Here is a 12,011-nt window from a genome sequence, read left to right as displayed (position 1 = left end):
ATTTGTGCTGTTAAGCTGTATTTCATCAAAGTGCTTAAGTGCTTGTGTAACTGCAGCTATGCAAGGAATCCCACAGAGATCAAGGGGACCACTTATATGCTTAAAATTACATGCTTGCTTAAGTACCTTGCTGAACCAGGATCTTTTGGAATTAAGAGCAGGATCCCTACCATGATGCTTGAAGTATGGTATTGGCTTCACTAGCTGCAGCAATACACTGCTGCATGCGCAACTCCAGGTAGTTCTTTGGCCCCCAAACTAACTGATTCAAGCAACGATGTAATTCATTATTATTATTAATTGTGAAGCATTAGTCTTTATACATATATTTGTCTGAGGATCTCCAAACTCAATGCGGAATAGGAGAAATACAGGATGCCCAAGTTCACAGAGTGAATGGCAGAACAAGAAATTAGAAACAACAAATTGCCAAAAACTACAATGGAAGTAAAAACCCTTACTCTGTTACTTGGGGAAGCTACATAGCTTAGTGAATGGAAACTGTAGGCCTCAATGATCAACCATGAAAGGATTGAAAATGGTATCTAATAAAGATCTTTATCATTCACATAGCCTCTTATGACTTCAAAGGGTAGAAAATCTTACTTGGGTAACATTTGTACAACTTCCCATGAAGTACGTTAGATCAGAATCCACACATTCTGATCCCAGATCTACCACTCATTCCTTGTCTTGCATAAGATGTTCACTTATCTACATGGGGGAAGTTAAAGTGCTGAGAGAATAACACTTCAGCACAAAGTGACTTGCTGCAGGTGATCTAGCAAGTCAACCTGTATCCCCAAGTTACAAACACAAACCATAATACTGGTCATGAATAAACACATAAATTGATGTTAAAATATTACATTCCAAAGTTTTTGTGACTTGTGATAATTGCTGCTACTTCTTAAGGAAGTGTTTTATATAACCAAACTTTACAAAATACAGTAAAATACAATACTTAATTCTGTTTATGATGTATGCCAGCTAGAATACGTAATAGCTTAAAACTAAGTTTTTCACTGTCTTTTTGAACAATATTGTTCTATGTTTCAGGCTGTGTTCTAAGTACCAACCTCCCCATCCCTTTATTTTAATTATATATCTGATGTTATTTACCATGGTATTTTATTGGAATATTTTAAATATTTCAAGAATGAATTTGACAGGGTGTCAATAATTAAGGTAACTATTATTTTCAAGCTTCTGGCATCATGGTAATTGGTCAATTTCATGAGCTTCTACAAAGTAACCTCCCCCACAAAATAATATAAATTCTTAAGTGGCTTATATATTAGTTTTTAAGTAATGGTTAAAATGTGGTGAGGCTCGATGTAAATGGTCAACTGAGGCAGCATAGGATTAGAGGCCATTATAAATGCAAAAGTCTATATTAAAATGCTTCACTGCCTTTCAGCAGTAGTTGGCATATGGTATGGATTTTTGTGGTCATTTTTTAAATGTAAAAATTCTGTGATAATGCAGGAACATTTTGCTCAGTTTTTGGCTTTGCATGTGAGGAGATACTTACCACCAGAGACAAATGTGAATTGAGATTATTCTGATGACAGGAACGCCCAAGCTAGTACTCACCAAAAATAAAGCTTAATACACAATTGCGAAACGTGGCTGTGGGCAAATTTTCTTTTTTTTCCTTCCACCTATTCATATACTCCAGAATAAAACTATGCCCGGAAGAAGCAGGATTTAAACCAGGCAGACACGTGAAGCATAGTTAGAATACATAGGTCTTTTCTGTCCACTCAGACATAAAGCATAGTATCTGGTTTGCCCACACCTATGATTCATAATCGTGTTTAGACATTGTTATTTTTGTAGTGCAGGCAGGGCCTGTATGAGCTAAAGATTTAAATTCTCTGACTTAATGCATTTGCAGATTGTGAAATTACTCTTGGCTCCTGGCTGTAGTCAGCTGATCGTCTTTGTTGTGAAAGCAGCTGCCACGCCTATAGTCAAACCTGCCCAGCTACTACAAACATCTTTCAACAGTCAGTTATCAGCTGTGGTAAAGCTGCACTAATGACACTTCCACCTTATACCAAATACCATTGTCAAACCCATGGCATTTTGCAGCTGTGATTTGAACACATCTGTGATACTGTAACCTAACATTGCAGAGACCTAAATCTTCAAGGTGACCACCAGCATGTTTACTTCACTGATGATTTATGGCTTGATTTACAATCTGCTACTGTTGGTAACAAGAGTGGAGACTGACCTGTGGGCTTCTGGATTTCAGGATTGCAGCGACATTTCTCTCTCTCATTACCTTCTACGTGAAAATCAGTCAGAACTGTTTTCATGTGGTATTTCCACAATGTGCAATAGGTATTAATTGAGGTAAGTTTCCTAAGATTTTCTTAATAAGGTAAACAGGCAGGGCCCTCTGAAATTTCACACAACAGATAATCCCACCTTCCTGGATTTTCATGTACAGAGAGATAACATAACAATCATATTTTATCTAAAAGACCAATGGTGGGTTAACATTTTCTGCTGCCCATCCCATTTGGTCCATTCCACCTAAGTCACCAATTTTTAGCAAGGGGTTACATTCCAGCCTGGGAGCCTTCATTATCTGTTGTGGGCAGGGTGGATGGGGCTGTGATGTTTTCACTTTTTTCTTTTATATTCCTGTGTCACTCTGCATAGGCCCATGTTTAAAATGAATCGTTTGTTGGACAAGGTGAGAATGGGAGGTATCTGCAGTGGAAATATTTTGTAAAAATAAATACTTCCATTTGGGGCGGTCAGAGAAGGATCTGGTACAAGAGTGTAAGAAACTGGCTTTGTAGAAGTGTCTCTATATACAAAGTTATACCTTGCCAAATGATTTATCATCCGTTATACGTGCCAGAGACCCTGGGCTCCAAACCTACCTCTACCCCGTCTCTCATTAGAAAGGCAAGAAATTATTCACATGTATTGTATTGTCCCCAATGCATATTGAAGAGTAACTTACTACGTCTCCATTCCCTTGCCATTGGTCTATCCTTTACTCCACTCTCACTTTCCCATTTTTCTGTATTTTAGTACATTATGTTCAGTGTTTGCCTTTTCTTTAAGTCTCTCTCCTCCCCTTCCATCTCCTCCTCCTCTGCTTCTCTTCACCATCTTATTCATCTCTTCTTTCTCTCCTCCCTCTGTCCCCTCATCATCCAACCAATTCTCTTTTCTAATAGCTCTCCTCAGTTGCTTCTTTCAGCTACCAATCCTAAGCCATGCCACGATCCTCAATAAAATCTCTTCCTTTAATACTGTCTCATTGTTCCCTTGATCTCCCCAAGAACTAAATGAATCATCATCTCTACTCTTATACTTGGATGGTAAGGTCTTTGGGAGCAGGGACTATCTTTGTTTCATGTTTATAAGGCAACCAGCACTGTGGGGTCTTAGCCACAAAAAATAAAAAATGTTCACATCATCTCTTGGTCCAGCTGGAGAATGACAGGCACCTATGGGCAGGAAAGCAAAACTTACCCCATTCCCTGGAGCCTGTATAGGGCGCGGGAACTGCATATTGGACACAGGCAAAATGGGCAGCATGTGTTGAAGAAAGGATTTGAAATAATGACTGGCAAGGATCCAGACAACCACATACACGATGAAGTCAAATCAAAGCAAAATGAAAACAAAAACTATGTATGTTTTTTTCCCCTCTCTCTCCCTCAACTTTTGGCTGTTACTCCTGGTCTTAGCTCATTTGTGTGTATTACATATATTTAATGAATAACAATCTTATCTCTCTAACACAGAGATATACAATTGTTATTCATGTAAGAGTGGGTAATATAGTTAACAAAAAAATTTAGTGTAATGTCTGCAGGGGAATGTGTTTTTCTCCTTTAGATCCTTCTCTGTTGTCTGGTAGGCTGTATATTGATAAAGAGAGAATCAACTTCACAGTCTATGGTGCTATAGGCTATAGAAATATCTACTCACAACCTGCTTGTATCTCAGGGGGAGTATTCAAAAGCATCATGGCAGTGGCAGCATCAATGTCAGGATCTGGAAAAATCAACCAATAAATACATTACTTACAACTGGGCTAATCTTTTTAACCCCCCGTTAGACCGAATCTCTGCATTGAGAAGGAATCAAGATTAACTTATCCAAGAAGTTATTTTGGAAAATTCCAACATGTGGTCAAACTTGTACATGATCCCCAAACTTCTGATAAATGAACTACACTGAAGTATATTGTCACTGTGCTCTATGCTGGCATACACAGTGTGTTCTGGTTTTCCTCTCATATTTGCTATTTAGTTTCCATGAGGAATATTTAGGTTTCATTGCTAATGCTCTGGGCAAGTAGAAGTCACATCATGAGTTGGAGTCAATGTATTGGGATAAGCTATACAGCACAGTGGACAGTATCAATAACAATTGCATGTAATCAGGCACAAAGATGGCATAAGATCATTTTTGTATGCCAATAAGGATTTAAATTATTATTATGAGAAAGTGTTAGAAGCAAAAACCTCTAAAATCTGTAGAAACAAAACCCATGTTTCACTGAAGGTACCTAAGAGATTTGCATCCATACCTATTGTTACTTTTGATATTAGCAAAAATTTTGACTTGGCTGCCGTTATTCGTAAATCGGTTTCTGAATCCATCATGAGCCATCAGTTGACAGATGGCAAGTTACAGAGACGGAATAAAATATGATCCTTTTATAACTATATTCACTTGCTTCAGATGCAGTAGCGCGGCTGCTATGGAAATGGAGGTAGCCATGACAACAGTAAACAACCCAAGAATGGCCACTGAATAAGCTGAAAAGAACATCTGCCCCAGCAAAGCGTCCCAGCTGCCCTGGGGCGAAACTTGCTAATCGTGCAGTGATGCTGTGTGACAGAGAAAGCCGCCTATGCCATGTCCAAATAAATGAAGTGTGCAATTGAAGCAGACATAAAAACGCACGCCCTTGCCGACTGCTGCCTCTGTGGTGTTAAGCTGAATGACTAATGAGCTCATTTAAAAAAAAACAACACACACACACACAACTTGTCAGTATTTATACTAAATTACATATAAAAATGGTCAATTTATTACTAATAGCTTCATGGTACTTTATTTTGGGTATTATGTTGACAATTACTTTTTAATGTTAAAAATACATTTTTCACACTTTTATATGCGCCATTGTATTTCCAGGGGACTAATGTGATGTAGTAGAAAGTCCTACAAGCTATTAATAATACAAATGATGCAGAGCATAAAAGATTTCAATACCTAAGCAAAGAAATAAATTAACTCCACCTACAGAGACAAAGAGTTTGATTGCAGCTTGAGTACATAATATTGTATTATAAACAGGTACAACAACTTCTTACAATATTTAACATACAAATGCTTTAACAGTAAACTCAACAAAGACAGAATCAGTTACAAGAAGTTTTTACACCTATTTGGTTCTCTCTCTGCTCTGGATTTGCACAGGTGCCAAAGAATAGAAAGGCAGTTGCCACACTTCAGATCACATCAGCATTTTCTACTGCCAAAGGTTATGCCTAGTACATGTCTCATAAAAGAGTTTACAAATTCACATTCGTTATTAACTCTGAAAACAGGCCAAAGGCAGGATTCAACCCCACAGTCAGCACTGATGCTGAGCTCTTTAAAAGTTATACTTCTGTTTCCAGACACAACCCTTGAGTGGAACAGTGTATTTAACACACCACATTTCACAGGATCGGATTCCTTTATGGCAAGTCAAAAATTATTTCCTTTAACTTGACTAAAAACAGAGTGACCACAGGAGATTCATATTTAAAACAGAACGGCCATACCAGCGTTAAGCATTAACTTAGAAAACAAAATTCAAAGCATTTTACTAGTCCAAAGTACTTTTGTTACTATTTACGTAGCCAGTTTTAGCTTTCACTTATAGGCTTTCCCTGTATGATTTTATTGTCTGGTTTTCTTAACTTAGGTGATACATGAGTGATTTGAGTAGCAAAGACTGTGGGGAAATCATAATCTTTTCCAGTGAAATGGCAAAACAAAAACACACCATGGAAACATTTACAAACAATTCCGACAGTTTGGGTCTACTTCAGCATGCCTGGAATATCTTGAAAGTTTTGTCCCAGGATTTGACAATACTATAAGAACACAAGTGAGTTTGTAATTACCTGGACACTAATAAGAACTATAACAAACATGGGTGAGGGGTTCCACAGTAGTTATTTTTCCATGACACAAGATTCTGGAATATGTCCACACCTGCTATGCTTTCTAGCCACATTTGCATCCTGCACTTCTGACAAGTCTGGGAAGCTATCCCACGCCTCAGCAGAGGACATGGTGCCCAGAAGACATGCACACAGGGTGGCATCAGCAAAATATGGGACCATGCACATTGGGATGTCATACTAAGCACAGAAGTGGGACGAAGCTGGGGGGGCTATATGAACTGGGTAGAAGCCTCATCTGTACCACCAAAAAAAAAAAAAAAGTGTTTTGTTACAAGAAAAAACCACATGGCAGGTGAGGCCACAGGCAGAAACAAGGGCAAACATTGACAGGTGCCAATCATGGCATTACCTGGTCAGAAATAGGGCAAAAAAAAAAAAAAAGAGTACAGACTATGCCACAGTTGAAACTGAAAGTTGAAGGGCAAGTTTATGCTACAATGACAAAGGAAAATTCTTAGCGATAGAGCTGTCAAGCATTTCTGGTTCACAACATGGAGATTTTTAGAAGAGGGGAGAACAGAACAGTAGTCCGAAAAATAGTTTTATTCAGTGCTTTACATTGGCTATAAGAACAAACTTTAAATAGGCACATTTTGATTGCTCTTGAGTGCTAGGGAAAAAAAAAAACCAAAAAACAAAAAACCAAGAATAGAAAACCAGAGACCGCGAAGGAGATTCACAAGGTGAAAGTAGAAGAAATGCATCCACATGGAAAAAAGGTCAAGGTAGAAGGAAAGGAAAGGATGATGGCTCCTATAAAGAGTGTGAGGAAGAAATCAAGATGGCCTCAGAACCACAGCCCTCAAAAGACAATGGCAAATAGATCAGCTGTAGTTTCCTCTCCACCTGAACAATGAATATGCAGTGTATACCCCACTTCAAGCCCCCCACTCCAATCCTAAATCTAAGGCTTGGTTCCTTATTCTTTGAAAGCATTGTAAACACTACTGAGAATGTAGCAGAAAGGAGCAAGAGACTGTAAGCCAGAGACAGCTACCGAGTGCACTGAAAAAGGGGCCATCCATCTCTGTGGTCATAACCAAAATGGTCTCCCAGTCCTGGCTGCACCTGGCTCCCTGCTCCCATGATGGTGGGGAGCCACGAACCAGGTGGCAGTGTGCTCCCAGCTCCTCTCTGCTTGCAACAGCCAGGAAACTGACCAGTGCTGCTGCACTGGTCAGTTTCAAGTGGTAGGGAACTGGAAAACAGGTGGTAGCCTGGCTCACCTCCACTTGTGGGAGCAGGGAAACTGATCAGTGCAGCAGCAGCCGCCATGCTGGTCAGTTTCCTGGCTCCTGAAAGTGGAGGGGAGCCAGAAGCTAGGCAGCTGCCTGGTTCCCAGCTCCCCACCACTATTTCAACTAACGTTATTGCAAGAAATGTCTATGTTGAAATTACGTAATTCATGGGTCTACTGTATCCAATGCTGCATTCAATGATGAAGGTTCCCCTTTGGCAAGTCAAACACACATGCACATATTCAGTTTTAAAAACTCAGTTTGCTGCATTTCAGATCCAAGTCTTGATTCTGCAATGTGTTTAACTCTAAAGATTAAGGCTACATTGACACTTTAGTGATCCCTTGACAGATGTTCTTCCAGAAGATGTCTTCTGAAAAAAAACTTCTTTCAAATGAGCACAGGCACACACGAAAAAGTGGATCAAAAACTCAATCTGCTCTTTCAACAGAGAGTATCCACAAAGCCTCTGCTCGTTCGAAAAAATGGTCTGGGGATCAAAAAATCTGGCGCCATGAGGACTGCTCTTTTGAAAAAAGGGACCCCAGGGCCTCTACACACTTTTTTCTCCAAAAGAATCTGTCAGAAAACGTGCTCTTCCTCATATGGGAGAGGAAGGGGGCCGCTGGAAAAAGTCTTGCATACTTTTGATTTCAGATCGAAGAGCACATTTTGCGTGTAGATGTTCCTCAGGTTCTTTTGGAAAAGGCCCAGCTTTTTGAAAGAACTTGCTAGTGTAGATGCAGCCTAAGGGTTATGTCTAGATCAGTGGTTTTTGACCAGTGTGCCATGAGAACTGTCCCAGTGTGCCATGAAATTTTGTCAATTTCCCCTTGTTGTGGGTCTTTGCAGAGCCACCGTGAGGGGAAATGCTAACCCTGCAGGATCCCATTTGAGTTAGGAGGGTGCTGAAATGCTGCTTCTCACCCTGAACAAGCCAGAAGGAAGCCCACCCGCAATCCCTGCTGTGGCAAGAGGGAGGGTGGTAAGGGGGAAGCCTGTTTGAGTTGGGACGCAATTTAAATGCTGCGTCCCAGCTCCAATGGGCTAACAGGGAGGGCAGCCGGCTTTCAGTGGTTACTCGTTTACAATGTCCCTAGCACGTCATTGAACAGATATTGAAAACGTGTCTGTGCTCACTGTCTAAGATGGCATAGTCTGTGGTGGATTCAAAACATTAATGCATCTAATCCTTGTTTAGCTTGATGTATACACTACTATGTTGCAAATCTCGCTAGTAAGACGGTAATTATAGTAAATGTAAGTCATGTGACATTTATGAGCAATCAATTCAGCTGAAAGAAGTGCGTGTGTCGTGGAATTCTCTGTCTCAGTGAAGTGTGCCGTGTTACTGAAAAGGTTGGGAACCACTGATCTAGACTACATGGAAGATCCACCTGATCAGGATTGATCTTCCAGTGATCAGTTCTGCATGCCTGGTATAGACACACAAAAATCAAGCTATCTGGGGTTGTCAGTTGACCCCTGGACTCCTTAATATTGCGAGGAATAATGTAGGTGTCGGGGAGATTTTTCTTGGGTCAACCTCCCTCTGTGAAGACGGCCAGGTAAATAGATTGCAGATAGCTGTAGCTAGAACTGCGTATCTATAATCAATTTATCTGCCTAATGTAGGCCAGGCCTAAGGAGTTCCACTACAGTTACCTATGTTGAATCAGGGCATTGGTTATTTTTTGAGGTGTGTTTGTGGCCAAAGTTCACTTTAAAAACTATATTGTTGATATAAAGGTATGTGCAGATCAGAACATGTTCTGCACAATGATACAGAATGGTCTAGTGATTAGCATGGAGTATCTTGGCATAGAATTGGTCACAAAAAGCCAGAAAGCCAGAGGGTAACCCTCAGTGGTAGACTCTTAATTCAAGAAGTGACAAAAAATAATTAAAAACAAAAGGTGGCACCTGAGAACCCCTCATGTGCCAGCTGTCCATCTATTATGTTGTTCAGATCTTTGGTTTACAGATTTACACAGAAGGAACAAAAACACTTTACGTTAAAATGATCAGTTCATTATTTGCAATAAAGTTTTTTTTATTTAAAATTCTTTGGCCACTGAATGAAAACAGCTGCCAAAAAACTAGTTCTTCCCTCATCAATAAAACATACTATAAAAACCAATCAGAAACAAAACTGAAAGGGAGCTATATTCTATCATTCCTAACAATTGCGTGAGGTTTACTTCAATGATTATGCAGAATATCATTTCCAGTATGTCATTTCAACACCACACTGAATTTATTCCCAAATAAAGACAATAGCAATTTAATCATTGTAAGCAATTATGTCCCAACATTTCAAGCTCAAATTCCAAGAGAAAGGCACTTAAATTCATAGTTAAGCACCTAAAAACTTAAGTAGGTTATCAAGTCTAAACACAGAGTTAGGTACAAGTCTTTAGGCATCCCAGGGCTCAAACTTGCAAACTCTTATGTGCATTATTAAATTTATGCATTTGGATAGCTTCACTGAAGTCAGTGGGACTATTCTCTTATGTGTTTGCAAGATCAGAGCCTAAATTTGAGGATCTGGATTTTAGTTTTTCTTTGATCATTTAAATAAAACATAAAGGCAGGAGGTTCTAGTCAATTTCACTGCACTCATGTAAAAAGTGAAATCAGCTACCATGATCACCACCACTTCAGACATGAATATTCAAGATTTTCTTTTAATTTTTCTTTTAAAAGTTTTTTTTTTTGCTCACCTCTGCTTTTCCGTTAGCCTTCTCTGTTGCACTCTTTCACACAGGATCCTCTTACCTAAGCAGAGGGGCTGACAGCCACCACAGGCCCAGAGGAAAGGTGCTAAAGGGGGCCTGGCTCCCTGCCCCTGGAAGGGATGGGACCAAGGAAGGAAAAGGGTGGGGTTTGGAGCACCCCACATTTCCTCAGAGCCATATGCAGTGTGCCAGCACAGCGCTCTCGTGGCGCTTCAAAGGGGTCTGAAGCTTCGGCCGGCAATGCTGCTACTTTGGCAGGGGTGGCAGCCAAAGCTCCAAGCCCCTTTGAAATGCCAGGTGCCAGGACGACTGCTCCCTTAACCACCCTTTGTCAGGAGGACTGTATTTAAGCATGTTCTCCTGAGCTGTCTTCAAAGAATGCAACTTTAATGCCTTATTGTCCACTGTATGAAGCACCACATTCCCCACCCAACTCCTGCCACTCCCATGTAATTGCTCATTTTCAGTCCTTCTTCCTGACTTTACCCATCTTCAAAAATGGAACACTGGAAAACCACCACCAAGTCCTGTGGCACCTTAAAGACTAACCCATATTTGGGAACATAAGCTTTCGTGGGCAAAGACACACTTCATCTTTGCCAGGAAAGCTCACGCTCCAAAATATCTTAGTCTACAAGATGCTACAGGACTACTTCTTGTTTCTGAAGATACAGACTAACTCAGCTACCTCTCTGATGGAAAACCAACCATGCTCTTTCCATACTTTGTCCTCTGCTTCAAACAGTCACAACAGGTCAACTCATAGTTTCTCCTTGCTTAATTTGCGTGTCAAGGTATGTGCCCTTACTCTTCCCAGATGAAGACTGTTAAGCTTGAAAACTGAAAAGCAAAAGTCAAGTATGTCAGAGATAGACAAAATAATTAACACCAAAGGCCAGTCAAGTACCTTTATTTAGTTTGTCCAATGACAGAAGGACAGCTGATAAAATTAAAATATAATAAACAAGCTAACAGAAAGAAACTAGAAATAACCTCTGAAACTCCTTGCTGCAAGATATTACTGAGCCTGACTCCGAAGTGTTTAATAAGATTGAGGAGGACTTTCTTGAACTAAATGGAATTACTTGTGGAAGAGCAATTGAAAACTATTAATGGTTGTAGAACCAGGCTCTCAGTAAAAAGGATTAGACACTGTAAACCTTAATAGTAGCACATACAGCTAGTCAACAGGAGCTAGAATAAGAAACATGAATGTCATCAATCCTTAATGCTGACTGCTAGAAGAGGTTAGGAAGAAAAAATATTCACCCCATGGTATTTTATAGCCTTTCACACCTGGCCTAGTAATGATAGTGGTTTTTCCCCTATTTCCAAAGGATTGTGTATGAGACTACAGAATGAATGTACCCAAATAGGTGGACCAGAACATTGTTTTGGAATGGCAGTCTTTTTAGGATTTTTATTTTTAAGTTCATTATTAAACAATATGGAACATTGATAGCCAAAGTCTGTCTCTCTCAACTCAATATAATTGCTAATATAATTGTAGACTCTGTACATTTCTAGATTCATCTATCTTTGGAAAGCTGCTTGAAACTGAAAGCATATCATAAACTGTTGGCCTTGGCTGTAAAGATTAACATTAGTTAACTGTAAAAAGTACAGTATATCCCCAAGTTGTGCAAGAATTACATTCCTCGGCAGCCAGGTGCAATTTGAATTTCATGCAACTTGAGGTGGGGGCTGGGCTGCCAGCTCCACCCCCAGGGAGCTGCTCAGGGGGTGGAATCCCCAGCTGCAGCTGGGCTGGGAGCTGTTGGGACACAGCACCCTGCACCACCTGCTTA

At 40.0% G+C, this 12,011-nt stretch overlaps 1 protein-coding gene across 4 annotated transcripts in view; it reads right to left on the bottom strand.

Annotated features, from left to right (window-relative positions):
- FOXN3 (forkhead box N3) overlaps nucleotides 1–12,011 on the bottom strand; it is a 352,205-nt gene that overhangs the window by 37,926 nt on the left and 302,268 nt on the right. For 2 of the 4 annotated variants that reach the window (XM_074996645.1, XM_074996644.1), the window contains exon 5: nucleotides 3,967–4,032. The exons of 1 other annotated variant lie outside the window; for it this stretch is intronic. In XM_074996645.1, coding sequence (XP_074852746.1) covers nucleotides 3,967–4,032 — 66 coding nt within the window. The remainder of the gene's footprint in view (nucleotides 1–3,966; nucleotides 4,033–12,011) is intronic. One more of the 4 variants, XM_074996646.1, reaches the window with a different exon arrangement.

This window comes from Carettochelys insculpta, chromosome 6 (genome assembly GCF_033958435.1).
Source record: "Carettochelys insculpta isolate YL-2023 chromosome 6, ASM3395843v1, whole genome shotgun sequence".
Taxonomy (NCBI): domain Eukaryota; kingdom Metazoa; phylum Chordata; order Testudines; family Carettochelyidae; genus Carettochelys; species Carettochelys insculpta.
This window is presented reverse-complemented; position numbering and strand designations above follow the sequence as displayed.